Raw genomic sequence first — 18,843 nt, 5'->3', positions numbered from 1 at the left:
GTTTAGTCCTGGCAGCCTGCTCCCGCTCATGCTCTCAAGCTGTCGGCCGAACTCTAGACCAGCTCCATCCAATGGAACTTTCTGTGATGACGGAAACATTCTACATCTGTACTGTCCAATGGAGTAGCCATGAACCACATGTGGCTGCTGAGCACCTGAAATGTGGCTAGTGCAGGGAACGACCGAATGTTTACTTTTATTTCAATGTAATGAATTGAAATTCAATAGTTACCCATGGCCAAAGACGACCACTACAGGACAGCACAGCTAGACTAGACACTGCTGCTGTGTGGGCCCAGATAAACATCACACTGTGCACCACCTCCCCTCAATTATAATTTGGAGTCCATAGTCCTTTGCCCTAGGAGGGCATTGCAGGACTGAGAAACTTAAGAAATCCATGTTTGCTCTCCTGGGTTTTTCCAAAGCCATCTCCTGGAGTTCAAGAGGCAACTGTGGCTCCTTCCAACAAGCCATGAAGGGCACCCATTCTTTGCAGAGAGGCGATTGCAAGAGGCGGGACTAAAATGACAGGCTCTGGAGCCAACACTGTCAGATCTTGTCTCTGTCACCTACCAGGTGTGGGGCCTTCTGCAAGTCACTTAACCTCTTTGCACCTCAGCTTCCCCATCTGTAACATGGGACACTATTTATAGCAATGTCAAATGCAAGGGGCCTACCCAGCTATGTGCTTGGTGCACAAAAAGTGCTCAAGAATGTCAAATATGTGTATATCTATTGTACACACTATGTGCCTAGGCATTGAATGTGCATGTGTGTATATATAAACAGTTTTGATGAGCACATAAACACATACCTAAGGTACTGTGTAGCATGTAGCGTAGTGGTTAAGAGCACGGGCTCCGAGCCAGACTACCTCATTCAATGCCAGCTCTGCCACCTATTAGCATGTGACTTAGGGCAACTTACTTAATCCCTCTGGACCTCAGTTTCTGCATCTCTAAAATGGGGAAAATATTAGCTCCTACCTCGTGAGATTGCTGCAAGGGTAAAACAAGTCAAAACACATAAAGGTGTTTAGAACAGAACCAGGCACCAGGTAAGTGCTCAGTAAACACTAGCTGTTAGTATTAACGCTGTTTTTTGGGAACTCTCATGGGACCACAAGAAGGGCATACAGCAGGGTTTCTCAACCTCTCACTGTTGACATGTGGTGCTGGATAATTCCGTTGTGGGATCTGTGCTGTGCAGTGCAGGATGCTTAGCAACATCCCTGGTCTCTAGACCCAGTAGCACCCTCAGAAGTTGTAACAACCACACGGATCTCCAGACATTGCCACATGTCCCGGAGGGGCCCACACTGCATGTGCTAAGAATCCCCACCCTCAGACAGCAGGGAAAAGCCCACAAATGAAACTGTACAGACGCACCAAGGCGCAAGGGCCCTGGCCCATTAATGCTCCAGGTGGACTCTCTTCCTCAACTTCCCTCATCTATAAAATGGGCACACTGGCGCTCTCCTCTATCTCCTACAGCCATGTGAAACAAAGCATTCAAAAGCCATTCATTCCACAAATATTTGAGTGTTTACTGTGTGTCAGGTACTGTTCTTCTGGGTTTGTCTTGTTTGGGGGGGGGGGGCGGTCTATAAAACCCTGACAAGTAGGGACCAGTTCTCTAACAAGACAGAAAAGTGGTTCCAAATGCCAAAATCAGGTGGGATGGGGGAGGGTGCAGAGGGGCGGCTCCCACCTTGAGAGATGCCCAGGGCTCCATAGACGCTCAGCCGGACTTTTGTGTGCTCCTGAGTCCCGTTGACGATGGGGTCATCAGTCCAGAGACTGAGCCAATAGTTGGAGGACAGGGCGGCAATGTGGTTACACAAGAAAAGGAAGATGCTCAGAAAGGAGATGAAAAGTCCAATGGCCTTCATGTAGTCCCAGTACACGGAGAGCTTGACCTGGAGCCGGGGAAAGGAGGCGTTTTACACAATGCACCACACCCACCAGGGTCAGCACCTGCCGTCAGGCCTCCACCTGGGCTCATATCCTTGACATGCACGCCCCCCCCGCCCCCGCCCCCCCACCGTTAATTGACAAAGAAAGTCAGCAGCAGACCAAGTCCAGGTCCTTGCCCTGCAGGGCTTGGTTTCAACAGGCTCCAGCCTCTTTCCTCGTGCGTGGCCTCGCTGTCTTGTCAAGCCTTTAAGGCTGAATTTTGGGTCATCAAGGTCATGTCTGAATCACAGGCTGGTTGAAAGGTAGCAGTGAGGGGTCAGAGCTCTGGGGTATAACTGAGTGTTTCTCTTTTTCTGTTCCAAGTTTCTGCTCTTCAAACTCAAAGAGTGGGCAGAGGGTGTCAGAATAAAGAGCACATTGCACCCCTTGGTTCCTCACAGCTGCGCTGCCTGCTGTCCCTGCATGACCCCGAGGGGCTCGGGGACCCTCCTCACGAGCAGTGGGACGAGGCAGCGTGGGAGGCAGAAGTGGCCGGGTGGGCTGGACCCAGCTCCACTTTGGCAACTGACACTCCCTCCCCGTCTCCGTTCTCCCTGTGTATAAATATAAATGCAGGTGATGCTGAGACCATCTCCTCTGGGGGGTGGGATTCAATGGGGATTAAATGGGCCTGGCATCTCTGGCCCTTCTTTCTCAAGTGCTCAATTCAGGGTCATTTCTCTGGCTCCCAGGAGGGTCAGTGAGAGCAAGGGGGAAGGACACACAACAGCCACCTCAGTCGTTGGCCACAGGTGTGATGGCAGGTGAGGGGACAGGCTGGGAACAGAGGGTCCCAGGAGGTTCTGATATGTCCAGGTGGGTCTGAGTGCCCCACCCTCACATGGTACCGTACCACCTTTCGGGGGTTGGTTATTTTTCTTTGTGTGCTTATTTTAGAAACTCTATTCCCTATTTTTAAAAAAAACCAACATATAACCACATTTATATTTAAAAATAAATTCTGGCCCTGGCTGGTGTGGCACAGTGGTTGGAGTGTTGTCCCGTGTACTGAAGGGTCTCAGGTTTGATTCCCGGTCAGGGTACGTACCCAGGTTTCAGGTTTGATCCCCAGTCAGAATGCATGGGTGAGGCAACCAATTTATGTTTCTCTCCCCTTCTCCCTTCCTCTCTCTAGAATCAATGAAAAATATATCTTTAGGTGAGGATTTAAACAAAACTTTGATCATTGCCACAAGTGAAAAATTACTGATTAGTGACCCTTGGACAATATAGATGATTGTAAAATATATGTGTGTGTGTGTATATATGGGGGGGGGGGGAGGGGGGGGGAGAGGGGGAGAGAGAGAGAGAGAGAGAGAGAGAGAGAGAGACAGCGCTTTAAACCCACGCTGTTTATTACAAAGAAAAGTTAGCAATTGTTAGTGCTAGAGACGGAATGTTTGTGTGTCCCCAGAATGCCTATGTGATGGCACTAGGAGTCGGGCCTTTGAGAGGTGATTAGCTTCATGAAGGTGAATGGGATTAGTGCTCTTACGGATGGAGGCCTCAGCGAGTTCCCAGCCCCTTCTGCCACGTGAGGGCATGGGAAGAAGATGGCCCTCTATGAACCAGGAATGCACAAGGAAGTGGGTCCTCACCAGATACCAAATCTGCCGGTGTCTTGATCTTGGACTTGCCGGCCGCCAGAGGTGTGAATAATAAGTGTGTATTGTTTCAAAGCCACCCAATCTATCCTGTTATAGCAGCCCGAACGGACTAAGACAGGTATTCAAGACGAGCTAGGTAACTTTCTCACTGGTGTACTAAGGGCGGGAAGAGAAGTGAAAACTTTCTTTCCTTAATATTCTTCAGCACCGTGTCTGCAATCACCTCACATAAATGGAACCCTGCATGACGGGAAGCCCTGACTTAGAGCGACCAGGTTGCCTACCCCTAATGAGGCCCCCAGCAGCTCAAAGGAGGCGGCAGCAAGGACAGCAGAGACCATACATGACAACCCTGGAGTCGACTGCCAGGGTTCAAATCCCAGCTCTGCCCCTCAGCTGCGACCCCGGGTGAGTCACCTAGGCTCTTAGGCCTCGGTTTCCAGCATTTAAGACAATACTTTTACAGGCTCCTGTGAGGAAGACAGGTGTTAACACAAAGTCCTCTGCACGGGGACCAGCACACACTGGCGAGCCGCACACACCCACCAGCGTCCTCATCTAGGGAGCCAGCCTCACCTGCCCTGTCTGAGCCTTGTCGGCCTCCATCATCTTCCAGGTGTCCTCCTTGGCCCCGGCCTTCTGCAGCTCGGCAGTGCTGCCCTGGTGCCGGCTGGCGTCCCCGCTGTAGGAGGAGGAGTTGCTGAGCTGTCTGGGGAAAGCAAGGCACATGGTGTCAGCCAATGGAAGCCTTGGGCAGGGACGGCAGTCCCAACAAAGTACTGACCCAGTTCAAGCTTCAGATTTTACAGATGAACCCAGAGAGGGTAGGGGCCCCATGAAAGAAGCGTTCCTTTACGCAGGCATTCTGCAAACAGCATTTTCTTGCCACCAGTGGTCATCAGCTTTTGAAGACCATCACAGATCATCACAGATCAGGTGACCCAGGACTCTTTCCCCCTTGAGGCAGTCCTGCCCCTAGGGACTTACAGCATTGGGGAATGCTTTTGAAGACCATCACAGATCATCACAGATCAGGTGACCCAGGACTCTTTCCCCCTTGAGGCAGTCCTGCCCCTAGGGACTTACAGCATTGGGGAATGACATTGTGTGTGTGTGTGTGTGTGTGTGTGTGTGTGCGCGCGCGCGCACACACACATGTACATGAGAACACAGGCACACCCCCTCTCTCAGCCACGGCTCAGACCCACACGGGCAAAGGTGATGGAGTAAAACCCACCCCGGTCACCGACTCTCCTGCCTTCTTGGTTTGCCTGCCTTGATGAAGCAAGCATGGGGGCTGGAGGTGCTGGGAGCAGGGAGCTAAGGTGGCCTCCAGCCCGCGGTCAGTTAGGAAATGAGCAAGTGAGTCTTGCCGACAGCTGCAGGAAGCAGATCGATCCCAGCTGAGCCTTCAGATAAGACCGCATCCTGGCCGACACCTCAGCGACAGCCTGTGATAGACGCTGAGCAGAGGAACTAGCTGAGCCACATCCGGACCCCCCAAGACACAGAAACCATGAGATGACAAACCACGAAGTGTGTGGTAATGTGCTATGTAGCAACAGGAAATGAATGCCCCAGTGTCCTGCATGTTTCTGCTCAGTCTGCCCAGGCTCTCTCCGGTCTGCATACCACCATCACCTGCCCCTGTTCCCAGGACCACCTGCAGGCACTGCCTCCTCTCGGCTGCTTCAGCCACCGTGACTAGTGATGCCGGCCGCCCTCCTGAACCTGGCAGCACCCCCAGGCACCCTGTGTGACTCTGGGCATGGCTCTAAGTGCTTTACACACATACGTCCAGCTCCCCACCTCAACAGATGCACCGACAAAGAAGGAAATCCTCCCACCTGTCCGTGAGATAGAAACCTGAGTCCAGGAGGGTGCTGTGCCCAGGGTTCTGAGGGCAGAGCTGCTCATGCCAATCTCCTTCCAGCCCCATTTCTGTGAAATGCCCCACCCCCACCCCCAGAAGAAGTAGGTCCTGGCAGCCCCAATCGTCCAGGAATGACTGAGTGCTGGGGGCACAGGGCACTGTCCCCGGTGCTTCACAGGCACCGTATCAGGTAAGCCTTACTACAATCCTATGTAGCAAGTACACCGCAGACCCCATGTGACAGCTGAGGAAACTGAGGCACAGAGAGGTTAAGCAACAAAGTCCATGGAATGAGGCTCCTCCAAATACCCAATGATCTCACCAAATGCAACCTCCTTTAAAGCAGCAAAGTGTAGAAGTTAGGGGCAGGGGCTCAGAGGCTGGACTTGAGCTCAAATCCCAGCTCAGCTTCTCTCTAGCTGTATAACCTGTGGGGAGCTCTCAGTTTGCTCATCTGTAAAATGGGAAGATGACAGTAACAACCTCCAGGTTCAATGGACTGTTCAATAGTGCTCTGCTGCATGGAGCTTGGCTAATGGGGCCAGGATGCGAGGAACCGGGGGGGGGGGGGTTCCTAATGGCACTGTGCCTGAGTCCTAATGGCGCATCAAACGCGGCAGTTACTATTACTGTGACTAATTTTAATTGAATGCTGATTTTTAACGCTTCAACCCTCCAGGCCCCTCAGAGCAAACTGAGCAAAAATCCACACCATGTAGGGAGCTTGGGTGTCAGAAGTGCAGACTGATGGTTAAATCACAAGGCCTGTGTGGATCGTGCCACCTGGGGGAACAGTGCCAGGCTCCCCCTTCAGGCCTCTGTGCTCTGGAAAATGAGGTTCCCGGAGGATTTGGGGGGAGAGGGGGAGGCAGAAAGCCTCCACTTGCACGACCCTGGAGAGTTGAAGGCCTTTTTTGGTAGGTGGAGCCAAGCCACTGGCACCCTGTACCTCCCCGCTCCCCACAGGCGGGGCAGAAATGCGGTGCCTCCCTCGCTGCGCTTACCTCTGCGGTTGCTTCCTGGCAGCATCCATCACCACCATGCCATTCTCCATCTGCTTCGTCTCTTTCCCTGGACCGCTCACGCCTGCTAATCCTGGCAGAAGACAGAGAAGGGGGAATCATGGTTTCAAGTGCTAATGCCACAAGCAAAGATGAGGAAAACCTGTCGCTTGGGAGGGAGATGGCAGAAAAACCTAGCCTCCAGGAAGCTCAAAAAGCAAGACCTGCCTGTGGGGCCACCAACAGGCTCCCAAGGGGGTGGGCGCAGGAGCTAACTACTAGTTCCCTCGGGGCAGGGGCGATGCTTTGCGAGGGCCCCATTAGCTGAGGGTGTTGGGCCTGATCAGGTGCCCTGTGCCAGCAGCAATGGGTACAACCCAGTTCAGCTGACAGTGCCCTGCTGCATGGAGGTTGGCCAATGGGGCCAGGATGTGAGGGAACGAGGGGTGGGGACGGGGCACAGCCCTCTGGTCCCCAAGCAGGAATGGTACTCAAAATAAATAGCAACCCGGTTTGACAGAGGCACCAGCCAATCAGGTCCCAGGGGTACCTTGTCGTTCCAGGAGTTAACCCTTTGGCTGCCTAATCATGAGGTGGTCCAGAAGGTCCGGGGTAGGGGGTACCTGGGGCGGTGGCTTTCCCAACTGTAAGGAAGTATTTTAATAACCGATACAGCCACCATGGACACCAGCTGGATGTCCACCCAATCCCAGGAGGTACCCACCCATCACTCTAATCACTGTAACCTTGACAGTGACGCTAACATTTATCAATGGGGTGGCGGCGGCTGTGCTGTGCTGAAATACATCATCCCCTTTAACCCTCCCAACTACTCAGCAAGACACTGATCACCCCAACTCCTCTGTGATGTCCTCCCTCTCATGCTGGAGGAGAGAGACAAGCACGATGGTAGGGTCCCACAGGGATGACCCCAGAGGAGGAGGGGAGGGATGCAGGAGAGAAGTCACAACAGGGGATCAATACGCAGCCAGGGTGACCCTGAGACATGCTGATGAGACATGCGCAGAAGCAGGATCCAGAAAGGCCAGCTCTGGGGTGATAGCCACGGGAAGACAAGGAAGACAGAAGCTTGGGGTGAAGGGGAGTTCCATGCCGATTCTCAATCCTGGCTCTGAACCCACCCCGGGGTGCCCAGGGCAGGGGCCTGCACTGACTGTGCAGGGAGACGTGGTCCCGTCCCGTGCCGGGTCAGAGCACAGCCAGGTGGGGAGTGCTCTCTCACTTCCTGGTTGCGTGTCCCGGGGAAGTGAACTCTCAGCCTCACCTACCACAGCTGTACGTGGGAGTAAGGACAGCTCCTACCTGCACAAGCAGGAAGGTGACGAGCTGAGTGTGGCACTCGGTAAGTCCAAGGCGCCACTGTGTGCTTGTCACCTGCACTTTAAACGTGCTCTACAGAGTCCGGCACCCAGCCAGGACTGAGAATCGCTGCTTCAAACATTTTCTTTGCTGTCAGTGCCTTTGTTTTTAATTTTAAAAAGAAACTAAACAAACAAACAAGAAAGCGTGGTCACAGGCAGGACGTCCGTGCGGCCGCGTGCAGCCAGTGCGCCTGTGCCTGCACAGCATCGGGCCCAGGCCGGCCTTGGTCGTCTGCCCCTGGGCAGGGGCGGGGATGCTGAAACACCTCGTTCCTGGGGTGAGGGGGAGTTCCATGCCGAGACACCAGTCCTGTGGGCGGGTGCTTCAGAGAGCCTGGCTGTGCTACCTGGCTGCCCAGACCGCCCCCCGCCCTCCGTAAGCCGCAACCTCCTCTTCTCCTCCTGCTCCTCACTCAGCACCAGCCCCGAGACTAGGTGGGAGCCCCCACCGTGGCCCCGTGTGGCTGCCTCCCCTTCTCAGCCCAATTAGCCCACAGGGTGATACGCTCGCCCACTGGGGCGGCTGGAGAATTCTCCTCTGCCCCGGGGAGGGGCTGAGAGTCTATGAAGGGCACTGTGAACGTGTGTGGGCCCAGCGTCCCATCTGCCTTCTCCCAGGGGATTAGCCCTCCCCCTCTTCCTGTGGTCTTGTCGGGCTCATCCATCAGGGTGCCCCTGGCGTCCCCAGCCAAGGAGGGGAGGCTGCCTAAGGCCAGCCCATCAGAACCCCTCTCCCAGGACCCTGAACCATCACTGGCACCCCAAGGACCAAAGAAAGATCCAACTGATTGTCCCAAAGAAATCTCGTCCCTAGCGTTCCCATCTCCTGCGTCCTGTTGTCCGGGCTTGCCTTTGGTTTCTGAGCTACCTGGGGTCCTTCCAGTCAACACCTTGTTGTGAAGCGGCTGGCCCTCTGTCTGACCTGCAGCCACACACCGCTGGTCATAGAAGGCAGGAGGCATGGGTCTGCTCCAGGGGCCAGTCAGGCCTTTATATCTCCAGGGGAAGGGCAGCCTTGCTGGCTGAAATTCACTAGAGGACATCCCTCCGCTGGGCGCCCACAGCCACCTGCACCACTTCGTCAGTGCTCATCACCTGCACTGTGGTGGCCTCCAAGGGCTTGACCCGGCCCAGAAGGTATGAGTGGCATAATAATTAAATAATCAGCCCTAATCAAACTGCTGACATTCATGGTCCATCTACCGTGTGCCAGGCATTTCACAACCAGGATCTCCTGCAAGGTGTGCTGGTCACTCACGGTCCCCTAACTGATGAGACAGTGACGCTCGGCCACGGTCTCCCAGCCGACGAGCGGGAGAGCTGGAGGTTCTAACTGTATCCCTAGGTGCCCGCCGGAAAGCCTGGAACAGAGTAGGTGCCCAATAACTGTTTGTTGGATGAACAAGGGAAGGGGTGGGAGAGCAGCCGCTCCAGGGCCCCGCGCAGGCATGCAGCAGCAGGGCAAGTCCGTCCACAGCCTCGTGCTGCAAGCACAGGCAATTCGACCCCATGTGCCACTGACCTTCCTCCTCCTCGTCCACCACTTTGCTGCCTGGGAATTCACAAGATCCAAGAAAGTGTTAAGAACCGAGGGCAAAACACCCTCCCTAAGCCCCCATTTAAATGCCCAGAGGGGATGGATGGATGTGTTCCCTTAAGGGTGAGGGGCAAGGATGGCTGAGGGACCTGCTGCATTTGTGCCTCAGTTTCCCTGCTCCACATGTTCGGGGGGGGGGGCGGTCCCTGACAAGCACACTGCACGAGGCCAGCCCCTTTCTCTAAAAGCTGTAACTGTGAGAGTTTAAACATAAAAAGGGCAGACAACCTTCTGTCTTCACAGCTGTTTCACGGCAGCAGAGGGAAGAAAAGTATTACAGCGGGCAGGGCAGGGCAGGGCAGGGCAGGGCAGGCCTGGCAGCCAGGAGGCAGCAGAGGCCACAGCTCCAGCTCACAGCCTTTAGTTCCGAGAGGTCTCAAGAACCTCCCTCTGAGTCCTAGTCGGTTTGGCTCAGAGGATAGAGCATTGGCCTGTGGACTGAAGGGTCCCGGGTTCGATTCCAGTCAAGGGCACACGCCTGGGTTACAGGTTCGATGCCCAGTAGGGGGCGTGCAGGAGGCAGCCAATCAGTGATTCTCTCTCATCACTGATGCTTCTATCTCTCTCTCCCTCTCCCTTCCTCTCTGAAATCAATAAAAATATATTTTTAAAAAGCCAACACCTTCCTCTGAGCCAGCTGCACATGGAGCTGAGAAGTGGGGAAGAGAAGGTAACTTGGCTCAGGAATCATCTCGGACCCTCCTAGGCTAGGATGGGGACCCTTCTCGGGGTTCTCACAGCCTCCCACGCTCGCCTCCAACACCATGATGTCCTTGATTACTTAGTGTGTGTCTCCCCATCGAACTGTGGGCTGGACTGGGTTTATCCACTGCTCTATCCCAGCACGGGAACATCCAATGGCGTGTGAGCTTATACAGGAGGTGCCCTGCACAATTCAAGGGGCACCATGCCACACAGTGGCTCAAGTGCCAGGCAAGCCACAGGCACGCTGTGCACACTGGATGAGCCGGTGACAGATGAACAAGTGAATGGCTATCCTTCCAGTGCCAGAAGGGGCACCACATCGGCCACAGTGGTGCCATCCCAGAGCCCGGACCCCCAGAGCCGGCTTCTAAACCAGCCCTGAGAGAAATGGTAAAATCAGCTCATCTTGCTTTCAAATCTAGGCTATTTATGCAGCTGAGTTAATGTCCAAAGCCCAGAGACCTATACGGACTTACACAGGGCATGACCTCAGCCACCAAGGGGAAGTTCATTCACTCACTTAGCACATTTATTGAGTGTCTACTATGTGACAGTCATTGTTCCCCGTCCAGAGGGAACCAAAAAGTCCTCATGGAGCTTAAATGCTAAGGGGCAGAGAGAGACAATAAACAAATGAGCAGATTCAGAATTTACTACAAAGAAAATACCACAAAAAAGAAAATAAGACAAAGCAGGGTAGGGGGAAAACCAAAGATGCCATGAAATAGTGATTCTGGTTTTGTTTTGTTTTTAAGCAAAGACAAGAAATGTAATTCAGTGACTGCTCCTTGAGTGTGCCTAAGCACCAGGTTGCCCGGCGGCGTCCCTGCCCTTGAACCACTGGTGCGCTGCCTGGGCTGTGCGCTCAGCCAGCTGCTGGCCCTCAGGGCGGGCACCTCTCAGGCTCACTGTTTATCCCAGCAATACTGCCTTTACTCAAGAAGGTTCTGGAACTCCGCTTGGGCAAGGGCCAGCGGGCCAGCCTCCCTCAAGGGAAGGATCCCAGTTGCTGCTCTACAATCAACGCCTCACTTTTGACCAAAAAGGGAAGTGACTGGCTGCATCCCCGAACCAACCCCTCCACTGGGCCCTGAAGGTCCTTCACACTCCAGAGAGGAAGAAACAGGCCCGAGGGCAGCAGGGAGGAATGTGCGCGGACTCTCCAGCGCCTGTTGGCCTTTACGATAGATTTTTGTAATAGGGGGAGGCGCTTATGATCTGATGTTAAAGAAAAAATACGTAAGAAGAAGAGGGGCAGGAGAACTGATGAAAAGAGAGCCGGTGGGAAAGAGGCCCAGGCCAGCACAGCCCCTCCCTCCCTGGTGGTGGGAGAGTGGGAGGAGGCTCTTTGCGTCTCTGCAGTTTGCTGTTGTCTACAATCAGCCCATAGTGATCTTATAATCAGTACAAAGAAAAGCAGCAAACATTTGTGACAGGGAAAAAAGAAACCTCCAACAAGGTTCTGAAAAGTGGACGCGTTGTTGGAATCAAGGTCTTTCTCCCAAGAAAACTGGGGGAGGGCCTGGGCGGCCTGTCCTCGGAGCAGAGTGGGTTTCTCACCGCCCTTGGGCCGGGTGATGCTCTGCCGCCAGCGGGCGAAGGAGGTGAGCTGTGCACTGCAGGGTGTTTAACAGCATCTCTGGTCTCTGCACACTAGATCCTGGGAGTACCCACCCCCCAATCCCGGTTGTGACAACCAGACGTGTCTGCGGACGTTGCTAAGTTTCTCTGAAAGGCACCAATGTTCCCTGGTGAAAACCACTGCTCTGGTTTTAGGTTCCTAATAAAGGAACCAGAGCAAATAAAAATGTTCTTCACCTTCCAGGTACAAAGGTTTTGAGTCAATTTGTAAATCTCTTTGCCACCAAAAAAAAAAGTGTCCTAGAAATCAGCATAATGAACTTCCCTGGGGAGGAACATCTCCCCACCCCGAGCCTGGCTCCTGTTACACCTCCCCTTCCCTATCCCGATGAGAAAGAACCCCCAAACCACACCCACCTCCCTCACCCCCCAGCCTGGGCGTTCTAAAAAAGACCTGGTTAAGCCAACCAGGGGGAAAAGTTTCCCTTTAGGCGGAGCCAAGAATGCGGTTCAAACAAATCCAAGGTCACTGGCGCTTGGAGCTGGCTAAGCGAGACTAGACCCTGATACTGAGCCTTATCGCTGGGCCTTCCAGGGAAGGAGGAAGAGAGGGGGGTCGCCCAGTTTGATTTCAGACACAGGGACGGAGGACTTCTGTGTCCTACCCGGCAAGAGGCTGGGTGGCTGAATTGGGGAAGTGAGCCCACAGTGGTGCTAGGGTGGTGGATAGTAGCGGAAGAGAGAGAGAGAGAGAGAGAGAGAGAGAGAGAGAGAGAGAGAGAGGAAAACAGAAATTGGCAGCGTTCCATGTTCTGCAAAAACTGCTTTGGATATGCCTGCAGCTGGGGAGGAATGGAAAAAATGCCATCTGTGGCCAACAGAGTGTAAGGTCGTTCCCTGCTCACCTGGATAGAAAGTGGAGAGGGACCTCATTCTGGGGGAAAGACTCAGTTTAGCCAACGCGTGTTGCTTTGGAAAGCACAGAGGGTTATTTTTGCCTAACTGTAGCCACCAAGCAGTTTGGTGAAACAAAGTGGTCTCGAAATAGCCCCCACCCATCATGTAACTTTGGCTTAACTCGGGCTCAGAGCTAGGAGATTTGCAGCAAGAAGAAAACAGGCTAGACTTAAGGCAGAACTTTCCAACCACAGGAGCATGAACATGTAGAAACTCATTCCAACCAGGGAGTTTAAAAGCTGAAGGGAGGGTTAGCTATCTCATGCTGGCAAAAAAAAAAAAAAGAAAAAAAAACACACACTTTTAAAACTAGGGTGCATAGTGGCACTATTCATAATAGCCAAAGAGTAGAACCAACTCAAAAACGTTCAACTAATAAATAAATAAAATGATGTGGTGTGTTCACACAATGGAATATTCTTCAACAATCAAAAAAGTAAAGTCTGGACCTGCCCAGGTGGCTCAGTTTCCGTACACCAGAAAGGCTGCAGGTTTGATCCCCGGTCGTGGCGTGTACAGGAAGCAATCGATTGATGTGTCTCACACCAATGTTTCTCTCTCTCTTTCTCTCTCTCCCTCCCTCCAAAAATCAATGAAAACATCCTTGGGTGAGGATTTAAAAAAAAAAAGAAGAAAGAAACTAAGTCTGATACATGCTACCACACAGATAAACCTTGAAAACATCATGCTAAGTGAAGAAAGTCAGTTCCCAAACTCCACATTACAGAATCTCACTCATATGAAACGTCCAGAGGAGACAAATCCATAGAGACGGCAAGTAGATCCATGGAGGTTTTCTTTGAGGGCTGATGAAAATGTTCTGAAATTGACTCTGGGTTAAGTAAGGGCTGCACAACTCTGAGGATATGAATTACTGGCTTGTACACTTTCCCTGGGTGAATTGTATGGTCTGTGAATCATATCTCAATAAAGCACTAATTAAGAATCACTAGGACCTCTGTGGCAAACTCTAAGTCAGCGGGATGAATGAGCTTCTACCCCAGGCAGACCTGGAGGCCACTGAAGGAGCAGAGGACTGGAAATTCGGAGACCATTCCTGAGATCCCACCCCCACCTGCAGCCACTGGGTGTCCTCAGACAAGCTGCTTCCTCTCTGACACTCAGTGGCTTTCCACTGCATTTACACCAAACCCAAACTCCTTACGCGGAAGCTCTGGAGGGTGACTCCCTCACCAGTCTCACCTCCCACCCCCATTCCTTGCCCACCGTGGTCTGGACACACTGGCCTCCTTTCTGCTCCTTAAACAAACTGAGCAAACAAATGCCTGAGGCCTTTGCACTTGCTGTTCCTTGTGTCAGAACACTGTTCCTCACATCTCCTTGCTGGCTCCTTTCCATGCCAATGTCACTTCCTCAGAGGGCTTCTCTGACCACCCTGCCTGAGTTGCTGCTGTGCCACCCTGTCAAACTCCAGCACATTATTCTGCATTTTTAAAAAATTCATAGCACTTAATGCTGTATGAAACCATCTATATTTGTTGATCTGTTTATTGCCTTTCTCTCCCACTAGATACTAAGCTCTATGAGGACAGGGATTTGTCTATACGTTGCTCACTTCTGTTTCTCCAAAACCCAGGACAGTGCTGTTATGGGCTCAATTATGTCTCTCCCCCATGCCCCCCACAACCCACCCCCGCAAATCCATATGCTGAAGTACCTCAAAATGTGTCTATGTTTGGAGATAAGGTCTTTGTAGATATCACTAGTTAAGTTGAGGTCATTAGGGTGGGCCCTGATCCTATATAACTGGCGTCCTTATAAAAAGGGGTAAATTTATGCCCGGCCAACATGGCTCAGTGGTTGAGCACCAACCTATGAAGGAGGAGGTCACGGTTCAATTCCCAGTCAGGGCACATGCCCTAGTTGGGGGCTCCATCCCCAGAGTGGGGTGTGCAGGAGGCAGCCGATCAATGATTCTGTCATCACTGATGTTTCTCTCTCTCTTTCCCTCTTCCTTCCTCTCTGAAACCAGTCTATAATAATAAAAGTGTAATATGCTAATTAGACCGGACAGCCAGATGACCTTCCTGATGTTCTTCCGGATGAAGCCGGGGCTGTGAGGGCCGAGCCCCTTGCACGAATTTTGTGCATCGGGCCTCTAGTAAAAATATATTTTAAAAAATAAAATAAAAAGGGGTAAATTTAGAGACAGACACACAGGGTGAACACCATGTGAAGATGAAGGCAAATAGGGATGCTTCTGCAAGCCAAGGAATGCCCGAGTTTTGCGAAAACCCCAGAAACTGGAGAGAAGCGTGGAACAGACATTCCCTCACTGCCTCAGGCAGAGCCTACCCTGCCGACAGCTTCACCTCAGACTTCCAGCCACCAGAGCTGTGAGACAGTACATTTCTGTTGTTGAAGCTACTGTTTGTGGTACTTTGGTCTAGCAGCCCTACGAAGATAATACGAGTACTTGACACACAGTAGGTGCTCAATTCATACCTGTGGCATGACTAAGTCAATGAACAGTAAGTAGCTTCCTTAGCGATCAGCCCCTTTCACAAAGCCTGGGACCCACCTGCTCCTGGCATAGAAGGGACGAGCTTCTTTAAGCCCCAGCTTCCTCACCAGAGACCTGGGAGTAGTAATTCCACCTCCCTCATGAGCTGCTAGGAGGATTCAGCAAGATGACTTCTGTGAACAGAAGCCAGGGAGCACTCCACATCACAGACACTGCAGGGACAACTCTGCCCGGGGAGCCGTGCGCGGCATACCCGTGACCCTGCCCCTGAACACAGTCTATCGGAGACCTGTTTGGGGACCAAGTGGATAGCAAACACACTGCACAGGCTCAGGAAGCCTGTAATCAGCTCCTGGAAGAGGGAGACAGGGCAGTTGACCTCTGTGTAGTTCCACTCCTTTTAGCAACAGCTGAAACCAAAGCCGAAAGGCATCAGATGACTGCTCCGTGCTCACAAGGCCGGAGCTCGGAGCCAAGGTGAGCAGAGGCTCCGCTGAGCTGCCAGTCTGACCCACGAACACAGGGCAACCGGCAAAGGCTGCAATCCAAACCCCTGGCTTTTGCACCACATGATAAGGGAGAACAGGACTCTTAGGAATCTTCCCTGTCTGCTTCCAGTAAGGACGGGTGAGGTCCCAGCCCAGAATTCAAAAGATGCCTCCGAGGCTGTCCCTGCTCTGAGGCCCGGCCTGGGAGGGGGGACGGGGAGCAGCGGCTGGGAAGGAGGCAGGTCTGTCTCGACCTGGCAGGTGCCCAGGGCGTGGGGGTAAAAGAGAGGCAGCAGCTGACATTTACTGACGACTCGGTGCCAGAGGCTTCACGTAACGTGGCACATTAAATCGGCCTCTGGTGCTAGAAGCCTGGTTCTGCTGCTACCCTGCTTTATCAACGGGGAAACGGAGGCTCAGAAGGGGTTTGAGGTCACACAGCTGGTGAGAGCAGCAGCTGGGATTCAAACCAGGTCCTGCCAACTGCACGCCTGCACGCTCCACCACCTTGCCTCATCTGGGTTAAGCCACATGCCCCCGGCTTCTCACAGCCTCGTGGGAGCCGGGAGGACTGTAGTTATCGCTGTCCCTATTTTTGTCACAGGGACCCTGAAGCTCAGGAGGCCCACAGCCACATCACAGAGAAGTATCGGGACTAGCGCCCGGGTCTGCTGACCAGGCCATCAGCACTGGGACCCCTTCTCAACTCAGCCTAGAGCAGTGGTTCTCAACCTTGGCTGCACATTAGAATCACCTGGAAATCTTTTTAAAATCCTGATCTCTGGGCCTCATCCTCCGGAAATTCTGTTTCTTTGTTATGGGGTGGGGCCACAACATTAGTAACAAAGAAACAGAATTTCTGAAGGATGAGGCCCAGAAATCAGGATTTTAAAGAGATTCCCAGGTGATTCTAATGTGCAGCCAAGGTTGAGAACTACTGGCCTAAACGGTCCTTCCAGGTGGTTCCTGAGGGGGCCTGGCCCCGCCCCTGCCTGACGCCTGATGAGAGGCCCAGTGGCTGATGGAGACCTGCAGGGGACAACTGGGGCCCTGCAAGGCGCCCCCCGTTCCTACCCACCCACCCCTCCACGCTGGAGGCAGCACACCACCCTACCTTCGTCCTGCTCCGTCTGCTCCTGTTCGGCGCTGGAGTAGGTGCGCAGGAACTCGGCGAAGGCTCCATCCCGGGCCAGCAGCTCCTGGTAGGAGCCCATCTCGGAGATCTTGCCACCACTCATGACAATGATGACATCCACCTGTGGCAGGTAGCTGATCCCATGCGTGACCAGGAGCCGAGTCTGCGGGCAAAGTGGAGACCGGGTGGGTCGGCACACATGTGCGACCGGGAATCCCCCCGCGCCTGGGACAATTGTGAATGCTCCCATTCAGCACATGTGCCAGCACCTGAGGGAGGAGGGTGGTGGTAACAGGGAAGGACTCAAAGATCCTGCCCCGGATTCCAGGGTCGGGGAGAAATGAATGACTTGACTAAAACTCTACATGCTGGACAGTGACACAGCACACAGGGGTTGGGGCACTGATGTGGGATGATGAGTGTTGCACTTTTAGTAAGGTGATGGGAAAGGCTATTTTTAAAGAAAAATCTGAAGGACGGAAGGGAGGGAGGGAACCAGGCACATGTAGACAAATAAACAAAGGACTCTGGCCCTGAGCCGTGGTTAGAGCGCTGGCCTGTGCACCAAAGGCTTGCAGGTTCAATTTCCAGTCAAAGGCATGTACCTGGGTTGCAGGTTCAGTCCTGGCCCTGGTCAGGGTGAGTGCGAAAGGCAACCAATGGATGTGTCTCTCTTACATAGATGTTCCTCTCTCTCTCTCTCTCTCCTCCCCTCCCTACTTCCCTTCCACTCTAAAAATCAATGGGAAAATATCCTTGAGTGAGGATTACCAACAAAAAGGACTCTGATGCAAAACAATTTGCATGCAATGGCTTCATTTTTTTAAGTAACCACCCACTCCCACGCCCCCCTCCCCACCCCAACTATAAAATTTGTAAATGTGTCTATCTTTTATCTAATGATCTGAATGTTTGGGAAGACACTCATCAAACTATTTACCTGAGTTGACAAACTTTTCCTTAAAGGGCCAGATGGTAAACATTTTCAGTTCTATGGACCCTCCGGCCACTGTGGCAACGAGTGGCTCTGAAGCGGTAGCATGATGGCAGCCATGCACAGGCATAAACAGAGGGGCTGGCTGTGCTCCCAACCTGCTTTATTCACAGACACTGATATTTAAACTCAATGCCTTTTCCACATGTCACCAAATTATTATCTTTCTTCAGATGTTTTCCAACAACTTAAAAATGTAAAGGGCTGGACTGAAACAGAGCAGGCCAGTGGCTGGCCCCGCCCTTGAGAGAGGAGCTGGGTGCAGAACACAGGAGGACCATTTTTTAAAATTGTACACACACTCTTTGTACTCTTTAATTTTGTATGACTTCAATAACAATTTTTTTATTGTTCAAAAATTATGTCTGTACAGAATTTGTTGTGGTGTGTCTGGGAATGCTTCAACAGGCAAGTGGCAAAATGCTCACGACATACGTGTGCAACATGATAACCCCATCAAAGCGTTTATACACACAGCAAGAGGATGTGAAAGAAATTACAAAAACCCCTAAGCAGTGTGATGATGCCTAATTGCTTTGTCCTTTTTCATGTTTTTCTGAATCCCCTATACTCTTCCCATGGGCATGTTACTTTTTTAATCAGGAAAAAAAGAAAAGAAAGAACCAGTACTCCCACCCCCAAATTCCCTCTAAAAAATCCTATCTAATAATAGAGAAACATGGTAATTAGGGGTAACTTTGCTGCCCTTCCCATTGGCTAATCAGTGAGATATGCAAATTAACTGCCAGCCAAGATGGTGGCCGGCAGCCAGGCAGCTGAAGTGAACATGAGGCTTGCTTGCTCCAGTGACGGAGGAAGCCAAGGTTCCCCGCCTGCCGCTGCTGGGCTCTGAGCTCCGGATGCAACTATGTTGCAATTATAGGACCTAAACAAACCCCAGAAACCTGCTTTCAGCCAGCGTGGCCTCAGAGCTTAGAGCAGCCAGTGATGGCAACAGAGTTTCAATTATAGAATCTAAACAAACCCAGGTACCTGCTTTCAGCTGGCAACGGCCTCAGAGCTGGAGCCGGCTCTCAGCTCCAGTGACAGCCATAGAAGGTAAATAAATCCCAGAATAAA

The 18,843-nt window shown here is 52.5% G+C and overlaps 1 protein-coding gene across 1 annotated transcript in view; it reads right to left on the bottom strand.

The window, feature by feature from the left end:
- ABCC1 (ATP-binding cassette, sub-family C (CFTR/MRP), member 1) overlaps positions 1-18,843 on the bottom strand; it is a 106,681-nt gene that overhangs the window by 15,793 nt on the left and 72,045 nt on the right. The window contains exons 19-23 of the mRNA XM_005872052.2: positions 16,749-16,932; positions 9,344-9,373; positions 6,443-6,533; positions 4,142-4,274; positions 1,714-1,921 (exon numbers count right to left, since the gene is read on the bottom strand). Coding sequence (XP_005872114.1) covers positions 1,714-1,921; positions 4,142-4,274; positions 6,443-6,533; positions 9,344-9,373; positions 16,749-16,932 — 646 coding nt within the window. The remainder of the gene's footprint in view (positions 1-1,713; positions 1,922-4,141; positions 4,275-6,442; positions 6,534-9,343; positions 9,374-16,748; positions 16,933-18,843) is intronic.

Source organism: Myotis brandtii, unplaced genomic scaffold, assembly GCF_000412655.1.
Source record: "Myotis brandtii unplaced genomic scaffold, ASM41265v1 scaffold363, whole genome shotgun sequence".
NCBI classification, from domain to species: Eukaryota; Metazoa; Chordata; class Mammalia; order Chiroptera; family Vespertilionidae; genus Myotis; species Myotis brandtii.
The sequence above is the reverse complement of the archived record's forward strand: the minus strand, read 5'-3'. Positions and strand labels throughout refer to the sequence as shown.